Below are 20,771 nucleotides of genomic sequence, written 5' to 3' on the forward strand. Positions count from 1 at the left end.
GCCGCAAGACGCCATCTTGAAAATGAGATCGCGAGACGCCATTTTGCGAATGGCCGCCCAGCGCCAATTTTTGCTAAACTCACACTTAAGTACATATGGCGATGTTACTATTAGCATCATGCGATTGCATCTTACACCATTTCTCATACACACATAAATATGCACAATTGCGCTGTTAACTAGTCGCACATTAGCGAATGCGTAAGATCCTGTATGAAAAATATTGTTTATTAGCCTGATGCGCACGCATCTACCCCAAGTTAACTAGCGTCTTTCTATCAAACCCCGCATACTCACACATTACATATTTACATACAAGGTTCCATAAGCTTTAAAGTATAAGATTCAAGTTTGTTAACCTTTATTTCACAGCAATTATAATAAATTATTTAGTAGCTCAGGTTTAATACATAAGTATGCCGTGCTTGGTATTATACTGATCTGCACCCTCTCCACAGCTTCCCGGTATCGTCTGTGGGAAGATCGCAACATGCATTCACAACTTATGGACCGCAGAGACTTAAATAACCGAAATGTACATTATATGACCAACTGTTAAGATTTGCATGCGGCGGGAAACAGAGGCAACCAGCTGTCGGAGGCTGTACTGTGCCTATTTGAATCAACCTGTTAAATGCTCTGTAACAGATGCGTCCCCTTTGGGAACCAATGGCATCAGCTACAAGCCTCCCTTTTATGTTGTCTGTTTCTGTGAGAGTATAAATGTGTGTAGTGACCACAGTCAGGAGTCTTCTTGCTAAATGCTGATTGATGGAGGTTTCTTGCTGATGCCAGGATCTGGTCCAGAGCGCATGCGTATGTATTACTGTACTTGGGTCTGTATAATTTCTTTGCGCTAAATTGTACTTTTACTTTGACTGTACTTTTACTTGAATAATACTTTGTGCTTTGGAAACCAGGTTCAAGGTCTAGAGTCTTTATTTAATGTATGACTGCGTACGCAAATTGCGTCAACCTTAGAGGTTTATAGGCAGGATATTAGAAGGTATAGGCAGGAGTTTATAGAAGTTGAAAGTCAGTATCGTTAGTGTATGTCTGGTATATAATTGCTTGTCCAAGGCGAAGGCACTCCAATACAGAAATAAACAATGGCCCTGGTGCTCACCCAAAGGATAAATACGGGAAAGTATATAGAGAAAGCAGCACTGGTGAGCTTGCATATCAGTATGATGTATGTTTTTAGCAACTTGAAATAAATTGTTTCTTTATATACATACTACACCTTTGTGCTCCCCCTGTAATTTGTTTTTTGTGATATATAGATAAGAGTTTGCACAGTCACATATATGTTATAATATATATTTCACCAGGCCATAAAATACATTTATAAGTAAGCACCTGAAGTAGTGATGTCACAAGGTTCTAAGCATTATAGGAAATTAAAGAACGTGTCTCTAGAGCATACACACAGCTGCAATCCAGGGAAAAAAATTAATCTTGTAATTCACATCACTTGCAATAGAGTCGTCATAATTCTGCTCAATCCTGCTTTAATCGAATGGTCACTGTTTAAAAATTGGTGAGTATTCCCATAATAAATTTAAAACCATATGAAATATAAATGGATTCAGATGTTTCTCAGTTTACTGGCAAAATACATAAATGTTTGCCATATTTTTTTTAGGCAGCACTATTTGTGAATAACATTTCTATGGCGTGTAGACCTCTTTGCAACAGTAGAGATCTTGTTGATATTGTTTTGGCGATTTTTCTACAAGGCTTTTTACCTTATTCTGCATTTAATATATAACACACAGGTGCATTTTATTCATTTCTATTGATTTGCCTATGAAATGCTCAAATTATTTTCCCCCAGCAAATAAACTATTTATATTGAAGGGTTATAAAAGCTTTCAAGCTGCACACAACTGTGCCTTGCATTGTAAAAATAAATCTGTATTTGTTTCTGCTACTTTTTCAGGCTAAACTAACTAGAACTTGTAAATTTAAAGGGAGATTGTTAAGAATTTGTTGGCAGATAAGTCCATAAAGTGGTGTAAAAATAGATTTAATTACAAAATATCGAGCATTGAAATCATGACGTGTTTTGCACCAGTTCACGTGTCCTATGGGTGTTTTTTTGTGCCTTGTGGTAAAGTTCTAAAGCAGTAATGAATTTTATCAGTACTGTACTCAACTTTACACTGGCAAATCTCTTATGAGGGGGGGGGTGAGTTGGAAGTTTGTTCTTGTTGTTGCATTATTATGGGTCATATCAAAAAGAGCTATGTGTGACTGCAGTGTTACTCTCTAAAAAATTTTGTGGATGATTTTGAAGCCACTATAGAGTGATCGTGGCAGGGCTTTAACATATATTAAATACTGTTTGAAACATTTTCAAGAATCTATGACTTGCAAACATGCAGTAATTTGTTCTAGGGAGGTAAGGACTTCCACCTAACAAGTGATAGGTATACAGTGGGGCAAAAAAGTATTTGGACAGCCACCGATTGTGGAAGTTGTTGCACTTTAACAGATGAGAGAGGTCTGTAATTTCCATCATAGGTACACTTTAACTGTGAGAGACAGAATAAGAACAAAAAATTCCGGAAATCACATTGTATGATTTTTAAACAATTTGTTTGTATATTCTTCGTAAAATAAATATTTGGACAATCAAAAAGTTTAACTCAATACTTTGTAAAGTAACCTTGGTTGGCAATTACAGAGGTCAAACTTTCCTGTAGTTCTTGACCAGGTTTGCACACACTGCAGCAGGTATTTTGGCTCACTCTTCAATGCAGATCTTCTCGATGTGTCATGTTTTGGGGCTGTTGCCGGGCAACACGGACTTTCAACTCCCTCCACAGATTTTCGGTGTGGTTGAGGTCTGGAGACTGGCTAGGCCAATCTAGGACCTTGGAATGCTTCTTACAGAGCCACTCCTTAGTTTCCCGGGCGGTGTGTTTGGAGTTAATGTCATGCTGGAAGACCCAACCACGTTACATCTTCAATGCTCTTACTGAGGGAAGGAGGTTTTTCCCCAAAATGTCACGATACATGGCCCCATTCATCCTCTCCATAATACGGATCAGTATTCCTGTCTCCCCAAAGCATGCTGTTTCTACCCCCATGCTTCACAGTGAGTATGGTGTTTTTGGGATGCCTCTCATTCTTCTCCCTCCAAACACGGCGTGTAGAGTTTATACCAAAAAGTTCTATTTTCGTCTCATCTGACCACATGGCATTCTCCCAATCCTCCTCTGGATCATCCAGATGGTCACGGGCAAACTTTAGATGGGCCTGGACATGTACTGGCTTAAGTAGGGGGACTTTTCGGATGCTGCAGGATTTGAATCCATGACGACGTAGTGTGTTACTAATGGTAACTTTTGTGACTGTGGTCCCAGCTCTCTTGAGGTCATTGACCAGCTCCCTCCGTGTAGTTCTGGGCTGATCCCTCACCATTCTCAAGATCATTGATACCCCATGAGGTGAGATCTTGCATGGAGCCTCTGGTAGAGGGAGATTGTCAGTGATCTTTTATTTCTTCCGTTTTTTAATAATTGCGCCAACAGATGATCTCTTCTCACCAAGCTGCTTGCCTATTGTCGAGTAGCTCATCCCAACCTTGTGCAGGTCTACAATTTTGTCCCTGGTGTCCTTAGACAGCTCTCTGGTCTAGGCCATGGTGGAGAGGTTGCAGTCTGACTGTTTGAGGGTGTGGACAGGTGTCCTTTATAGTGTTAACCAGTTCAAACAGGTGCCATTAATACAGGTAACGAGTGGAGGATAAGCTTCCTAAAGAAGAAGTAACAGGTCTGTGAAAGCCAGAATTCTTGCTGGTTGGTAGGTGTCCAAATATTTATTTTCTGCAAGAATATACAAATAAATTATTTAAAAATCATGCAATGTGATTTCCGGAATGTTTTGTTCTGATTCTGTCTCTCACAGTTAAAGTGTACCTATGATGGAAATTACAGACCTCTCTCATCTTTTAAAGTGCAACAACTTGCACAATTGGTGGTTGTCCAAATACTTTTTTGCCCCACTGTATAAAAAATCTTAATGTAATGATCTTACTCTATATGATGATTCACATTAAAATCTTTTTTTTATTTTTTTTTTATTCATTTTTAACAAAATGTTTCTTTTTATTCATTTTTAACAATTTATGCTTAATTTTCATTCATGCACTTTGTGAACTATATGTATCGGCCTTTCAAGCTGTTTATATCCATTTATTCTCTGTCCCTGGCAGCGAAGTTATCCGTTTGAGTATTCAGTAATATACTAGGTGTTGACAGATCTAAAGAACTGCTGCACTGCTTAGTTATTATATTTTAGACACACATGGTTACTGTTGGTATATAGCTTTGGGCATTAGAGGTTCTATATTATGTACGTAATTAGTGGACAATATGAATAAAATATTGGTGATTTGCTTGATGTAATATTTTATATATTTGAAGTCTTACTAGCCTAGTAATTTCTTGTGTAGTCTATTATAATTTCTGCACTAAGCAAACATACTGGAAGGTACAGGATAATGTGGCTGGGAAAATTGTGTGGTGGCCTTTTTCCTAACGAATTGCGCATGTAAACTAGAGATGTCTCCAGGAACATAACACAGGCGCCAGGTTCCCAGAGGCAAACTATAGAGACTGACGTGGGGGAGAGGGAACAATACAAATCATGCAGATGGGGTGGGGGCAGCAGAGTAAAGAACATATAGATGAGGGCACAATACAAATTCATGGACATTGATGGTTACACATAAAGACATACAGTTGAGGGGAGAGGCACAATACAGGTTGGGTTTTTTGGGAGGGTGGCAGGGATATTCAGAATAATCAGGTGACGGGGTACAATGCAGATGGGGGCCACAATACAGAACATACAGAGGGGGGCATATGGATGCCTGATAGGCCTTATTTTTCCATGTTCACTGCCTCTCATGTTAAAAGCTGGCTACGCCAATGGTTGTAAGAGTACAGGCTGGTATGTGTAGTCGCTGGCACTTTTATACTGCTGGGGCATAGACATTGGCTGAAAGGGTCCTTGTGCTAGGGGTTTAGATTATTTATAGTTTGTATGTCTGTGTATTTTGCAAGTTATTTTATCTTTATTATGTCATATATATTTAGTAGAGTACCTTTTTAAGCATTTTTGTTAACAATGCCAATTATACAAAATATCTGACTCTTAAGTTTCTCTGAAATCTAGGACTAAAAGTTATCCCCCCACCTTCTGCTTGAAGGGGATTTGCCGCCATCACATGATTGCACATTAAAACAATACATATGTTTACAATTACTGTGTGTTCCCAATATAGTTTTTTCCTCTATTCGCCTTTATGCATGGCAGCATAAATCTATTCATCTTCTAGTTACGAGCAGTAATGAGACAATGAGCAGGCGTGTACTTGCTTACACTATCAGGATTCACTCTTCACTGCCTGCGGATGTGGACAGGTGCCGTGATAGTTTAAGTAAGACTTTTATGGTTTTGTTTTATGTTTAATTTTATTTCCATTTATCTTGTGATAGTGGTTCCCTAAACTTTTGTGAAGTTTTATTTTTTAATCATTTCATGGTTTGCATTAGCGATAACGTTGTTATATTTTTTAATTTGTCCTTCATTACATTGTTCTGATGTGTTCTGCGGATACGATATGTTTACCGTCATATGACATCGTCTGGGTACACATCGCTCCAGTGTGTACCCAGCTTTATACCATTCCCTTCTCTGCGCTGGAGACGCCTAATGTTATCTTAGCTCCATATCCTGTTCAGTTGGGAAACTCCTATCTCTCCTTATGCTGCAGAGAGAAGAGGATTCCTTCTTCTGCCAACCATAATGACATCTTTTACACTATCAGGAACCATTTTGTTATATCATCTATTTGTGTGCTTACAGCACATTGGGGGAGATGTACGAAGCCCAGAAACTGTATCAGCGCACGTTATGTGCGCTGCTCCCGCTTCTCCCCGATGTATGATCGGGGGTCTGGGCGGTAAACTACAGAGGCGCTGTGCACCCCTGTCATTATCTGCGCTGCTATCTATAAGATCGTACATGGCCCTGCCAACAGTCATAAAGCATGACCGTTCGGCCGGCTGCAGCTGTCGTTATCGACAGCTACAGCCTGGCGTTAGCCTATCCCCATAGCAGGGACAGCACTGTCCCTGCTGCCGGCTCCAGGGCTCCACGCAGGGATCTCGCGATACTTGTGAGATCCCGCGCATGCTCAGTGGAGCCGGCCGGGAGAGAGAGACAGCACATCAGCACTAGGCTGATGCGCTGCTGGCTCTAGCGGGTAGCGCCGGAGGGGGGAATTAACGCTCCCCCTCTCCGGCCGATGAGATGTTTATACATCTCATCGGTAGTGCTTCCTGCTTCGCCTCGGTAAAGAGGCGAAGCGGGAAGCATTATAGCAGCACGTTAAGTGCCGCTATAATACATCTACCCCATTGACTCTGAGCAGACAATCTCACACCAACAGTTCATTTACATAATACCTACAGCACTTTTGCTGCACAGAGGGAGAGAAGCAGTTTTATTGCTGTGTGTGTAGTAATAACTATACACTGCAATTAGGATTTTACTTATATTCATACCTTTACTGTTCCTGTCCAGAGAAAGGGCCCTTTAAAAACAAATATTGGCTCCCCCCCAAAAAAAAGACGGGGGTGGCTACTGCCGTTTCCTGTACTGCCCAACTTTTACGTAACTGTACAACAGTGCTCCTTTATTATGCCACGCCAGTGACGTCATGCATCGAGAGTGTCAGTGATGATATGCAGAGTGGACACCTGGCAATGTAAGAAGGAAAATGAGGGTGGGTGGTGTGACCGTTATATAAACTGAAATAAGATAGACACATTGCAAAGGATAAGGGTAATGAACAGAGAAGTTAATTCAATTCTTTTTGAGAAAGAAAGTAAAGAGAAAGGAAACTATAGATAGTTATCAAAGACATAATATCTACCATAGTAGAGTGTGGAGCGGGGCCATGATGATGTGATTCAGTGCGTATAGCATTGTCTAGCCGCCCCGACCACTCACTTAATTCACAAAGTGGGGGGCTCTGCGAGACTCGCTTACTTTTCCAGACTTCCGGGTGAGCCACCCGAGACTCTTGAGGTCTGGGAGAGTAGGTAAGTATGATCTATTGATTAATAAAGTATTAAATGGAGTGTTAAACCAATTACATTATATTATTGGGTGTTGGTGCCTGTTTGTAATCAGCTGGCACTTAGGATACTACAGACAGTCAACAACACCAAATACAGCACAAGTTTTTATGTTACGGCACCTGAACCACCGGCATAGGGCAGAGGTTTACAGGTGGGGATGATCGCACTGATCGCCCCTTCCCTGGATGCCTCAGGAGCACTGACTGTTGTGCCTATCTAAGGGCCCGGGTAAGTAGCACCCGCTTGCCCCCTGCTCAGTGCCCATGGGCACTTCTTTTGTTCAAAAGTTCTTAAGTGGGGAGTCCCCTTTTTTACGAGTGCCCGTGATTATGTAGGGCTAGGATGGGAGATTGGGAATGCAAATGTCATATGTTCCTAAACATTTTAGTCATACGTGCCAAAACATTTATCCTAACAGTGGTAAATGTGGCATCCATTTGCGTGTTAATGATTTTGTAATGGAAATAAGAAACTGGCATATAGATTTTGGTATGTTCTATGTGTTACTAATCACACAGCAGCTACCTTTTTGTCAGTTTATATTATAAACAGAACTTGGAACCTTATTTAAGTCAATTCCTTATTTTCTTTATATTGCATTTTAATTTTTGTTTAAATTTTACGACACATTAATTTATTTGCCTAAAATATACTGTCAAATTAATATTTATAGACATGTAATCTTAAAATTCATAAGAATTCTAGATGGATGATTAAATAGACATAGTAAGACCTACACTGTTTTGATTTAGTTACTATGTATTGTTTCCATTCTTCCTAGGTCATAGACTTGGGCGCTGGAAAAGGTTATTTAAGCTCATATTTATCCATGCGATATGACCTAAAAGTTTATGGGATTGACTCTTCTCGCAGCAATACAGATGGAGCCAACAAGAGAAACCGGAAATTGAAAAAATATTGGCAAGTCTATAAAACTGATGCCAGAACCACTTCAAAGGCGCTGAAATCTGACCATAAGAAAGAAACGTTATTGCCAAAAAACACTTGTCAGGATGTTAATGCTGATGGAGACATTTCAAGACACCGAATGAGTGATTTAAGGTTGAAAAGATCCATTTCAGATTCACTTGTTTATGACGACACTAGCCTGTTTTCAGACTTCTCTAAGTTGACAAACAGTATGGAAAGTAATCAGGCCAGTAATGCAACACACAATACAGACACAGCTGATGCTTCTGACAGCACTTTCTCCTTTTTGGATATCTTGCCGGCTGGGGCTGTTGAACTGACCTCCATGTCAGAAAGTGTTTCCAAAGTTCTTAGCGAACAAGAAAAAGAACAAAAGAAAATGGAGAACATCAAGGGAAAAAAATTGAATGAGTCTCATGTTTATTCACCTCTCACTTCCTATGTCACCGCTGACACAGAGCTTCATGACATAATTACTGATCTAGAGGTTATGTTGCTTTCATCTTTCTGCACAAGTGTAAACAGCTGTCATTTTCTAGGCAGAGAATAAGCTTTAATTGATTTCATAGCACAGAAGGATTACATTTCTTTTGTTTTTGCGCTTTTAATTTATATGCTGTGAATTCTAATATTTTTTATATATCGGAATATGTTTGTCTAATGTTGCAATTTACTATTTTAACAAAAGTAATGAAAATTAGTTACTGTTAATGGGCCAGATTCAGAGCTGGATGCTATTGCTGCCGTAGCTGCGATTTTCCCGTGGATATGTCAAAATATGCTAATGCAACAGTGGCCAGGACTTGTGCTGAGGCCAGAGCCATCACAGCTGTTTGCAACATTGTACACCTATGCAGCATCGGACGCAGATCAGGCAAACATAGACTCCATATGGTCACTAAGAATGGCTGCTGTAACTGCGAAGCTGGGGACATGTTAACTGCATACAGGATCTCAGACGCAGGATGTGACATGTCCCCAAAATGGTTGAGACACACCTGCGTTTTCAGCTAACATTCCCTATTGCCCCTTCCAATATGCTCCCTGACTGTCAGTCACACTGCGATTAAATACTTGCAACGTGTGACTGCAGTAATGTACTTTCAAACAGGCGCAGTGCTCCTCAGATGCAAAAATATCAGCACATCGTATAGCTGTAAATCAGGCCCATAAACTTTTCAGCATATTTTAAATAGAAGTTATCTTTTATTGTTTTTTATAAAATGTAACAGACAAAAGAGAAAATCTACATTAACACATATTTGAAGTATAATGCACAAATAGAGAATACAAAAGGTATTGTCCACCCTCAGTGCCCAGGGTACTATATATATATATATATATATATATATATATATATATTTATTTATAAAGTCTGCAAGATGCAGGCAGCAGCAATAAATTGGTAATTTAGCCTTGGGTGTTATTGGTTTGTAATTTAACCTGGTTTTGCCCTTTTTTTAAATTGGCGCTTTAAATTTAGCAGCTAAATAACCTGAATTTTACAGGCTATTACATATACCACTACATGTTTTGGATGTTCTATAGTTAAACCCTTTTGGAAGGAACAAATAAAACTATTTTATTTATATGTAATTTTCAGTTTGGTGCTTTTTGTGAACATTCTCTTTTCTATGTTAAAACTAGTTTTAAAATATTTTACTATACATTGTAATCAATGTTTTTGAAAATCTTCGATTTATGCTTTATAACAAATGCTTTCTCTTTTCCTAGGAATCCATCATGGTTGGTTTGCATACGTGTGGCGACCTTGCTCCAAATACTCTGCGGATTTTTGTTGCAAAACCAGAAATTAAAGCCGTGTGCAGTGTTGGTTGCTGTTACCATTTTCTCTCTGAACAATTTGAGAATGTAGAAGAAGGTACATTGATTATTGTTGCTGTAAAAGTTTAAAAATAAGGTTGACTTATTTGTGTTTTGCCTGATGAACTGTATGCTTGACATTTAATTTATTAGCGGTCAGGTGGAATTTCAGAGAGTAGGTGCTTAATACTAGTTAGTAGCCCGTCAAAATGACGGAACATTGTCGCGCCCGCAAAAAGTGCTCAAACAGGTCACTTTTTACTCACTTTTCGCTCATTTCTGCTCGCCAGCTTGGTGGGCTGAGAGTAGAAATGTCAGCGCCGGTAGCAGTGCATGCCCAAACAAAATAAACAATCGGGCACCATTTCGTGGTCGTTGCACGCAACACACTTTAATTCCCCCCCATAGAGTTGAGGAGCAGCACTAGCCTTAACATTGTCGCGGATGCGAAAAGTCCCCTTTTAGTGCTCAAATATGTAATTTTTTTAGTTAGTTCTGCTCGCCAACTCTGATTGCAAGTAGAAATGTCAGCGCCGGCGGCTGTGTGCTCCCAAACGGAGCAGCAATTGAGTTGCTCTCTCGGGCGCTGCGCAACACACTTGCTTTCGCCCCATAGAGGTGCAGAGCAACGTTAGAGAGAGAGATAGAGATAGATATATATCTATATCTGTGTGTGTGTATATATATATGTGTATATATATATATATATATATATATATATTTAGTGCTATACATCGCTGGTGAGCCATATGTCCAGTGGCAAGTCCTGGCCCCGATTGTGTTAAATATAGAAATCTGGTGCATTGCTTGTTAAATGTTTGTTTTGTTTATATTATGTAATGTGTATTTTTGTTATGTTTATATTATGTCAATATTATAAATTAAGAAATACAAGTATATTTAACAGTGCAAAACCAATAAACATAAATTGTTTTTTTTTTTAATTTATGTAATGCTTCAGGAACAATGTCAATCACTTGAAGTTCTTTTAATATTTATGCTTTTACATAATGGAGCACCTTTTGCTGCAGCATTTGGTCCATTTGTTTCATAAATCAAATTATCATTGAATTTATTGATTTGTAAGGCACCACAGTACTCCATGTGGCTAGTCAACTCATGTGAGAGCTTACAAACAAGTAGGCAGCGGGTTTGACTCAGAGTGGAGATTGGGACAGTAGCTAGGGTGTACCAGGTGGGTTTTCAGAGAGCATTTAAAGATTTGTAGGCTGAATGAGAATCTTATAATGTGATAGGGGATTGTTTAATATGGTGGGAGTTAGTAGTGTTATTGGAGTGGTAAAGAATTTAGGTGCAGCCAGAGGCAGATCTTGAGGGCATGATGCAGTGTGTTATCAGATGCAGTGTGTTATCAGATGCAGGTAGAGATGTATGAATGTTAGTGGTGTGGATGGATTTGTAGGTGGCAGTGATTATTTTGCATTGGTCTGTGGAAGATTTGTGAAGCAAGTGTAGGGATTTGCACAGTAGCATGAAGCGAGTGGAGATGATCAGGCTTGATGTGGCATTTACAACCAGTTGACGTTTGGACGAGGTTGTAGTATTCGAGGATAACTAAAACTAAAATAATTAAACCATAACAAATAAATATGAGGTAAATGATTTCAACTAAATTCTACTGTGTAAGTTTGTTACTCTTAAGGGTGCATTATTTTTCCCTCCTTTCCTGCTTGTTCTGTTTTGTTTTTTTACCTGCCGACAATTGCTAGTTTAAACCTAATATATATGAAGCAAATATTCTATTATGCATTAAATAACATCAGGTTATAACTAATATACAGTCAGGTGCATAAATATTGGAACATTGACAGAATTTTCATATTTTGGCCTCTATTCACCACCACAATGGTTTTGAAGTGAAACAAACAAGATGTGCTTTAACTGCAGACTTTCAGATTTAAATTGAGGGTAATTACATCCAAATCAGGTGAACGGTGTAGGAATTACAACGGTTTCTATATGTGCCTCCCACTTTTTAAGGGGCCAAAAGTAATGGGACAAACTAAATAATCCTAAATCTAACTTTCACTTTTTAATACTTTGTTGCAAATCCTTTGCAGGCAATTACAGCCTGAAGTCTGGAACGCATAGACCTCACCAGACGCTGGGTTTCATCCCTGGTGATGCTCTGCCAGGCCTCTACAGCATGGCCAAATAGCAAAACCGTGGCAGTGCATGCTGGGAAGTGTAGTTTTACAATATCTGGGGGGCCGCTTATTTCACACACCTACACTAAAAGATGCTCAGCATGAGTAAACTCACAGGACTAAACACGTCTAGAAGGACTGCTTAATGTCACTGTTGCTACAATGACAGTGGACACATATGTAAGTTAGGCCTCTTACATATTTATTGAATACTCCACATTCATGTTTACTACATTAGAGACCACTGAATATATTTTTTACAATCTTTTCACTCTGAGTAAATGTATTTTAAACACAAATTTTGAATGTCTATATTTGAGCGTGGTCACAATTCAATGAGCACATACGTGTTCAACTATCTTTTATTGGTGTATAATAATTTATATATTCACAAATAAATGATCATATGCAATTGCGCACCAGAAAGAGTTCTTTCCTTTTGCATCTTAGCATGCCCCACATTTTGAGTGTGTAGTATTAAACTCATTTTGGAGAAAAATGACTCTCTCTCGCTCTCATATATATGGAAATTATCTGGAAGAATGTTGGTATGGTTGCCATAAGACAGACCAATAGGAGGACATGCACAATGGGAGTTAAGCACTGATAGCAGAGAGGCCAAACTGTACAAGCCTGGAAGAACCCTGGCAACCTGTTCCACACGGGGACTTTCAAGGCAGTGACTTTGACTGCAAAGAGTCAAGGAAACCTTTTTAAGATTTTCGTGCTAATAATGATTAAATAGTTTAATTCTTTTGAAGAAACCGTGGCTATAAGCATTATCACCAGATTTGAAGAAGAATGGACCTTAACAACAACAGGTGCACGGGTCTTTACAACCGTTATGAAAAGGTTTACATTGGGATTCGTGAGGCATCCACTAGGCAGCTTCAGACAATACCATCACAAGACAAGAGCCTTCACAATGGTCCTAGCAATAGTAATAGCAAAGTAAAGATGAAAAGAATTCTTTTATGTCCTTACGTCAACAACATTTTGTTACAGGTAAGCAGCATGCCAAGTGATGGCATGGAGCATATACATTGTGGATTATCAACAAAGTCCCAGAGACTGAAATATATAGGCAAAATTTGTAAAAATCTCAAAAACTTTTTACATGTTGTCATTATGAGGTATTGTGTGTAGAATTTTGAGGACAAAAATTAATTTATTCCATTTTGGAATAAGGCTGTAACATAAAATGTGGAAAAAGTGTAGCATTGTGAATACTTTCCTGATGCACTGTATACCTCATTACAATAGCAAAGAATGCAGGCTTGAAGGTCTTACATATGGTGGGCAGAGATGCATGCTGCGGCATCCATGATTGTGTATTTTGCATTTGTGGATTTAAGCTAAACCCCAAAGGGCGGTACATTATTTTACCTCTTTCCAGCACCCAAAGGGCTGGAGAGCTGTACAATGAGTGTCTGTAATCTGCAGTGAAGCATGGTGGCGGTTCCCTGCAAATTTGGGGCTGAATTTCAGCAAATGGAGTTGGGGATTTTGTCACAATTAATGGTGGTTAGCAATGCTGAGAAATACAGGCAGGTACTTATCCATCATGCAATACCATCAGGGAGGCGTCTGATTGGCTCAAAATTTATTCTGCAGCAGTACAACGACCCCAAACATACAGATAATGTCATTAAGAACTATCTTCAGCGTAAAGAACAAGGAGTCCTAGAAGTGATATGGCCTTCACAGACCCCTGATCTCAACATCATCAAGCCTGTCTGGGATTACATGAAGAGACAGAAGGATTTGAGCAAGCCTACATCCACAGAAGATCCGTTGTTAGTTCTCCAAGATGTTTGGAGCAACCTCCCTGCAGAGTTCCTTCAAAAACTGTATGCAAGTGTACTAAGAAGAATTGATGCTGTTGTGAAGGCAAAGGGAGGTCACACCAAATACTGATTTGATTTAGATTTCTCTTCTGTTCATTCACTTAACATTTTGTTAATTGATAAAAATAAACTATTGACACTTCTGTATTTGAAAGCATTCTTACTTTGCAGCATTTTTTCCACACCTGCCTAAAACTTATGCACAGTACTGTGTGTATGAAAAAAAAAAAGGGATCTATGTGTATATATAGATTATCTATTCTTTTGGCGCATATCCAACTTTTTGAATAACTCAGTGTAACGACCAGAGTTGTTGTGCCTAGTGAGTTGCGGTCTCTGCCTGTGCGGGTGCTTTGGTGCGGTCCTACCGGAGGGGGTGCTGGTGTCTTTAGGTTGGTACGAGGTGCGCGTGGATGTCTGAGGGGTACGAGCCATGTGGTGACAGGTAAGACTGGCAGCGCTGCCACACTGGGGATTGCTGGGCGTCGCCATCTTGGTTTTGGACATGTGACCTGAATGGGCCAGTCAGGTTGGAGCATCTTGTGTTTACTCTTAGCAGCCTATCATGCACATTCCCATGGTACTTAGGGTACAAGCTGTGTGAGAGTTCTCTGTGCTCCTTAGCTAGATTTGTTACTAGCAGTCCCAGCAATCCTCAGTCTCCTGCTCTGTCTCCATCACAGGCTGTTCCCAGATACCCACATCTACCCTGCTATACCCCATTACTCACCACTTGGTTTGTGTACTCTCCAGCTCTCCGGACTCAGAACCTACTCCAGCACTTCAGACCCCTGTTCCTCAGTTACACCTCCACTGGATTTGTTTTCTCTGCCTAAACACCTGTTTCCAGCCTCACTAATTTGACTTGTTTCTCTGCAACGCATCACTTGGATTTGTTTGTTTCTGCCACAATTTCATGAATTCCATTACTCCCATTAAACCTGCTGCATTTCAGTATTGCAAACCCGTTCCAGTTTCATCTCCTGCATCCACACCGGGTTAAAAAAGTAATCCAAACCTGACACTCAGTATAATGTAATGTCAATGCAATCACTGTTAGTAGCAAGCATAAAATACATTTTTACCTTTTTATTACTTTGAAGGGGCTGGGGTACATTCTCCATCAAAAGGGCTATATTAAGCATGGTTTGTACTCATTCCAGATTGTGTTTGATGTACGGACTCCGTTCCAGTGGTCTTTTTCAACTTACAGCAAATACAAGAAATGATTGTTTCTAGGGATACAATACCCATTGATGACTGAAGATGCCTGCACACTATACGATATTATACGCGATTCACCTGATTTAGCCGCCTTGGAACGACAAATCATGTAAAATGTCCACTCACGATCACGATGCCGATGCGCGTACACGCTGGTCGTACATCACATCTTCAGATCTTGCCTGCTGCAGGTAGGATCTGGCAATCTCGGACAGGATGTGGTGCGGATCGTACGTGTGTTTGCAGTCTGGATCTATCGTCCATTTTGTCACTTGACTGACATACTCCTGTACACACCCAGTCTCCATTTTGTGCAGCATCATGACTTGGATGAAGACTGACGCGATTCCTTGTTCAGCACACCTGATCGCGCGACCTGACTATTTGGTGAGTATTTGATACTAGTACTGCTGAGCAGCACTGTATATGCAGACCCTGTCCATCAATGAATATGCCTGACCCACTGTCCACCAATGTGACCCACCCACTGCCTAGCTATGTGTATAATGCATGATCCACTCACCCTCTGACAACCTATGTGTATAATGTGTATGACCCACCTATGTGTAATGTGTCTATATATTCTATATTTAAATCCTATTTAACACAGAATAAAATAATTGACTGAATTTTAAAATATTATTGTAAAATACAATCTGGATAATAACGCCATAAGAACCAAACCACAAACAACTTTTAAAAATGTTAAACTACCGTATACACAACATTACTAAACAACCAAACATATCAACATTAAAATACTTTAAACTAACCATACTATTAAAAATGATGAGAACATTAAATGCGTTCATATATGTATTATTTTTTTTCCCCTGTAACTATGTCTTTGGATAAGGACCATGAGTTTATCACTGGCTTCCTGGAGCTTTTGGTGGCAAAGTAATGTCTATGGAGGGTTAGCTGTCGCGACTGTTCCAGTAAGACAAAAAAAAACTGACATTGGTGGAATATAGCCGACAATACTGTGCTGATGCATCTGTGAAATGAGTGCAAAATAAAATCCAAAATCTCTGTACAGTCTTTGTCAAAGAACGAAAGAAGGTAGAGGAGTCAAACAGTTTGGAGCGTCCACTGATGACGTGTATCAGCCCACCCTTTGGTACTATCCTCTTATGTCCTTTATCATGGAACAAGAACCACAGCATCAGTCTCTTGTCCTTATGGCAGAGTGAGAGGGAGAAGAGGAGGCGGCTGAAGTTCAGTGGACAGTCTGAGGCAGTTTTGGTAAGTAGAGTGAGAGTGCATACACACAATGTTTTTTTTTTTTTTTTCTTTTAAAAACAAAAGCTCCTTTTTTTTTTTTGTTCCATAATTGTCCACTTTACTGTCAATTATCTCAGAAAGTCGTCCTGCAGTGGCACTGCACCCGGCCCATTAAAATAGGCCATATACTCCTCCCTCACCTGTTTAGCCTTTGCAGTCCTTGTGGCTTGCATTGATGGTGCTGCCACTGATGTAAACAGGGCAATCTCCTCCGGATGGTCTGAGTCTTCTGGTATAGATGTGCCTGATGCCCTTTGGGTTGTTTTGCGCCATAAAAAATTATGCAGAACACAGCACGCCAACACAGCCCAGTTTTATCTGGCAGGTTTATGCTTGTGTGGAAAATGTGGAACCGGTTACTGAGCATTCCAAAAGTATTTTCCGCAATCCGGCGTGCCCTAGAAAGCCGAGAGTTGTAGATTCACTTTTCTCTGGTCAAGCCCCTTTGAGCATATGGCTTCATCACATTTTCATGTAACGCGAAAGCCACGTCAGCCACAAAAACAAAGTTTAGGCCGTGCTTCGTCTCCTATACTAACGGCACGTTGAGTGTTTTGCAGTAGAGTCTCTGGTTGAATGCTGTCAGTTTGAAAGACCCACCATCCGAAGCACGGCCATTCTTACAAACATCCACAAAGAGAAACTCGTAATTTGCATTCACCACTGGCTTGTAGTTGCAATAGTACGATCCGCTGTTGGCAGGTGGGGTGATGCGGATATGTTTCCCATTGATGGCTCCCCTGCAGTAAGGGAAATTCCAATGCCGTTCAAAGTCATCAGCGATGGTTTTGCACTCATCGACTGTAGTAGGAAACTAGAAAAAAAATAGATATTGGTTAAAACATGAGCATTAATTTTTTTATTCATATTCTTCCTATATGAGTATTTTCTTGTCCTAAAAGAGGACTAGAAAATACTCATATAGGAAGAATATGAATAAAAAAATCCCATATAGACCCTCCAGAAGGAGCTGTGTCATATAATGGATATGAACCTCTTCTAAAGACCCGTAATAGGTTTGATATCTTGCACGATACAGGATCTTTTGGCAATGATGATGATTTTTTAGAGGGGAACAGGTTTCAGAGGAAATATCATTAAAAAAATCAAATAATACTCCTAAGGCCAAAAAGAAAAGAAAAAAAGGCCTTAGAGCAGGAAAAAAGAAGTGCATGAAAAAAGTCAAAAATATTGACACTACTTCAGGCATGGAGATTAATGAATCTGGAATTAAATGTATTGAGGAGGGTGTTAAAATCTTTAACCTTAGTAAATATGTTCTTAATGAGATTGAGGAAAAAGTTTTACAGAAGGGCTTGAAATTTTCACCTTCTAATGGTGTCAATTATTTTGATATATATGTAGATTTACAAAAATGTATTCGCAAACTATCCCTAAAAAGATTTTTCAAAAAGAATTCTGAATCTGAAGATGTCAATGTTGTCAATATTTTTAAGAAAAAAATCTACTTTCAACCCGACTCATAGCCGTGGATGTTTCGTTGAAGCATTTTATAAAAGTGTAATAAATGATATTGAACATATGAAATCAAAAGGTCTTAAATATAAATATAATTTAAATCAGAAAGAGACAGAAGCATTAAAATCCTTGCAAGACAATAAAACTATTGTCAAACCCGCGGATAAGGGGGGAGGAATTGTCGTAATGGATAAAGATTTATATATTAAAGAAGGTACACGACAACTAAATGATGGAGTGACATATTCCAAATTGAAAAGTGATCCCTCCGCATATATTTTTTAATAATTATCAATCTTTAATTCAATCATGTAAGGATTTAGGTACCATTAATAAGGAAACATCTGAGTATTTAATTAATGAGAATTTTTCTGTTCCTGTGCTGTATCTGCTGCCTAAGATACATAAGAGCTCTCAGGATCCGCCGGGCAGGCCTATAGTAGCAGGGACCAATTCCATTAGTTCCAATCTTTCAGCATATATCGATCATTATCTCCAACCTTTTGTCATAAAAGGAAGATCACATCTGAAAGATACTAAAGATGTTCTAAATAAACTTAATGAGATAGAGTGGAAGGAAAATGATTCCCTCGTTACTGCGGATGTATCATCATTATACATCATTGCCCATTCCCAAGGAACAGAGGCTATCCAAACAGTTTTAGAACGAGAAAATTTGGATGAAATTACTAATAGATTAATTCTTGATGGTATTAATTTTATACTTAATAATAATTTTAATTTTAATGGAGTTTTTTATAAACAACTTGTGGGTACAGCTATGGGCACCAGGTTTGCGCCCAGCTATGCCAACCTTTTCATGTCCGAATGGGAGGAGTCTCATGTGTGGTCTGGACATGGCTGGGGCGCAAACCTGGTGCAGTGGTGGCGTTATATTGACGACATCTTATTTATTTGGGATGGGGATGAGGAAGAGCTTAAGGAGTTTTGTTTATATCTTAATAAGAACTTGTTTAACATAGTCCCTACCTTTTCCATTAGTAAGAATACTGTTAATTTTTTGGATCTACAAATTTGTGTGATTAATGGTCAGATTGAGACTAGTAATTTTAGGAAACCTACGGATTGTAACACGTATATTGATAGAAAAAGTAATCATCTTCCCCGTTGGTTGGAAAATGTACCAAAGGGACAACTATTGAGACTCAGACATAATTGTTCCAACAACTCCACATATGAAGTTCAGGCTAAAGAAATGATTGGGAATTTTATTAAAAAAGGATATAGTCCTTCAAAATTAAAATGCGATATGGAGGAAGTACAAAAGGTAGACAGGAAGTCCTTGTTGGAAGACAACAGAAATAAAAATCGTAATAATTATATATGGTGTCCTTCAGCACTCAATTCACTAACAAATATAAACATATTGAAGGTATATTCAAGAAACACTGGGGAATCCTATTGAAGGATGATATTTTGAAAGAGATATTGCCAGTGAAACCTAAAATTATATATAGAAAAGCTCCTAACATCAAAAACAGATTGGTGTGTAGTGCACTACCTCTTAATGAAAGACCCCTATTACCTAGGACTAAAGGTTTTTATAGGTGTGGAGATTGCAAAATGTGCAAGGCATGCAAAATCTCTCAATCTAAGATAACTGAAGTATCCATCAATGGACATTGTTTTCCCATTAGAGATTCCATTACCTGTCATACCAATTATGTGGTATATGCGTTAACCTGTCAATGTGATTTAACACATATTGGGAAGACCAAACGTCAGTTAAAAATAAGATGGGCAGAACATGTGTACAATATCACAAGAGGTCATGAGAATCATCCTTTCTCTATGCATTTTAAAGAAAAACATAATAGTTCCATTAAGGGTTTGAAACATTGTTGTGGCATTGTCTGGGTTAGGGACAATTAGCGTGTTAAAGATAGGGATATCAGACTCGCCAAAACAGAAATGCGCTGTATATATGATCTTCGGACACTTAAACCTAAAGGATTAAACTCCGATTTTGAAATTAAGTGGTTTTTATAAAGTATGTCTTTTTATTAAATATGTTTTTTATTTAGTATGTTTTTATTATGTTTGTGTTATGTACAAGATGGAAACCGGCTATAATGCAATGGTTAATTTCCCCTTCTTGGGTTGCTAGGCAACTGCAAGTTCTTCAAAATCTTTTTTAAGCCTTTATTTATAAGATCACATATAGTGATCAAGTGATGCTACATGTTTCCTACCCGGAGTTTTAATAAATATATGCAGAGTTAGTGAGACAGTTCTGAGATTAATTGGATATAACCCAGTTATCATCTATGATTCATGGGATATGTAGTTTTACGATCAAAATGGTGCCTGTTATATCACGTGGTTCACGTCATGTGATTGGGATTTGTAGTTCTTTACCACGTTATTGTTATAAGTGGTACTTTGTGAAATGGTATTTTTAGTTAGACCCATAGATTACTGAGTTGTCCAATTTAATATTTGGACATTTAACATAAAGTTTAATACTGCTGGTATATCCTCCTTTTTTGGTTACTAAGCAACTATAAGTTTTAAGTTTATTTTTTATCTTACGATATAGTGATTATGTGATATTATAGCTCTCCTGCCCGGGTTGATTACAAACATATGCGGGAGTTAGTGAGGCTGTTTTCATTCTATTAAATACCCATGCTTTATGGGATTTGTAGTTTTTTTCCATCAAAATGGCGCCCGCGATACCACGTGGTTCGCGTTGTCATTGCTGTCTGGATGGCGCTTGCGATACCACGTGATTCACGTCAGGTTGTTGTGTGCGTGATGCACTGTGATGATGTCCTCATTGGGACCTACGTGGAGACATGTGACTGTGATGTCCAATTAAATATCTGGATATC

At 38.9% G+C, this 20,771-nt stretch overlaps 1 protein-coding gene across 1 annotated transcript in view; it reads left to right on the forward strand.

Moving 5' to 3' along the window:
• METTL25 (methyltransferase like 25) overlaps positions 1 to 20,771 on the forward strand; it is a 326,584-nt gene that overhangs the window by 214,017 nt on the left and 91,796 nt on the right. The window contains exons 5-6 of the mRNA XM_088454388.1: positions 7,942 to 8,577; positions 9,825 to 9,972. Coding sequence (XP_088310514.1) covers positions 7,942 to 8,577; positions 9,825 to 9,972 — 784 coding nt within the window. The remainder of the gene's footprint in view (positions 1 to 7,941; positions 8,578 to 9,824; positions 9,973 to 20,771) is intronic.

This window comes from Taudactylus pleione, unplaced genomic scaffold, assembly GCF_031769625.1.
Source record: "Taudactylus pleione unplaced genomic scaffold, aTauple2 ptg000040l, whole genome shotgun sequence".
Classification (NCBI taxonomy): domain Eukaryota; kingdom Metazoa; phylum Chordata; class Amphibia; order Anura; family Myobatrachidae; genus Taudactylus; species Taudactylus pleione.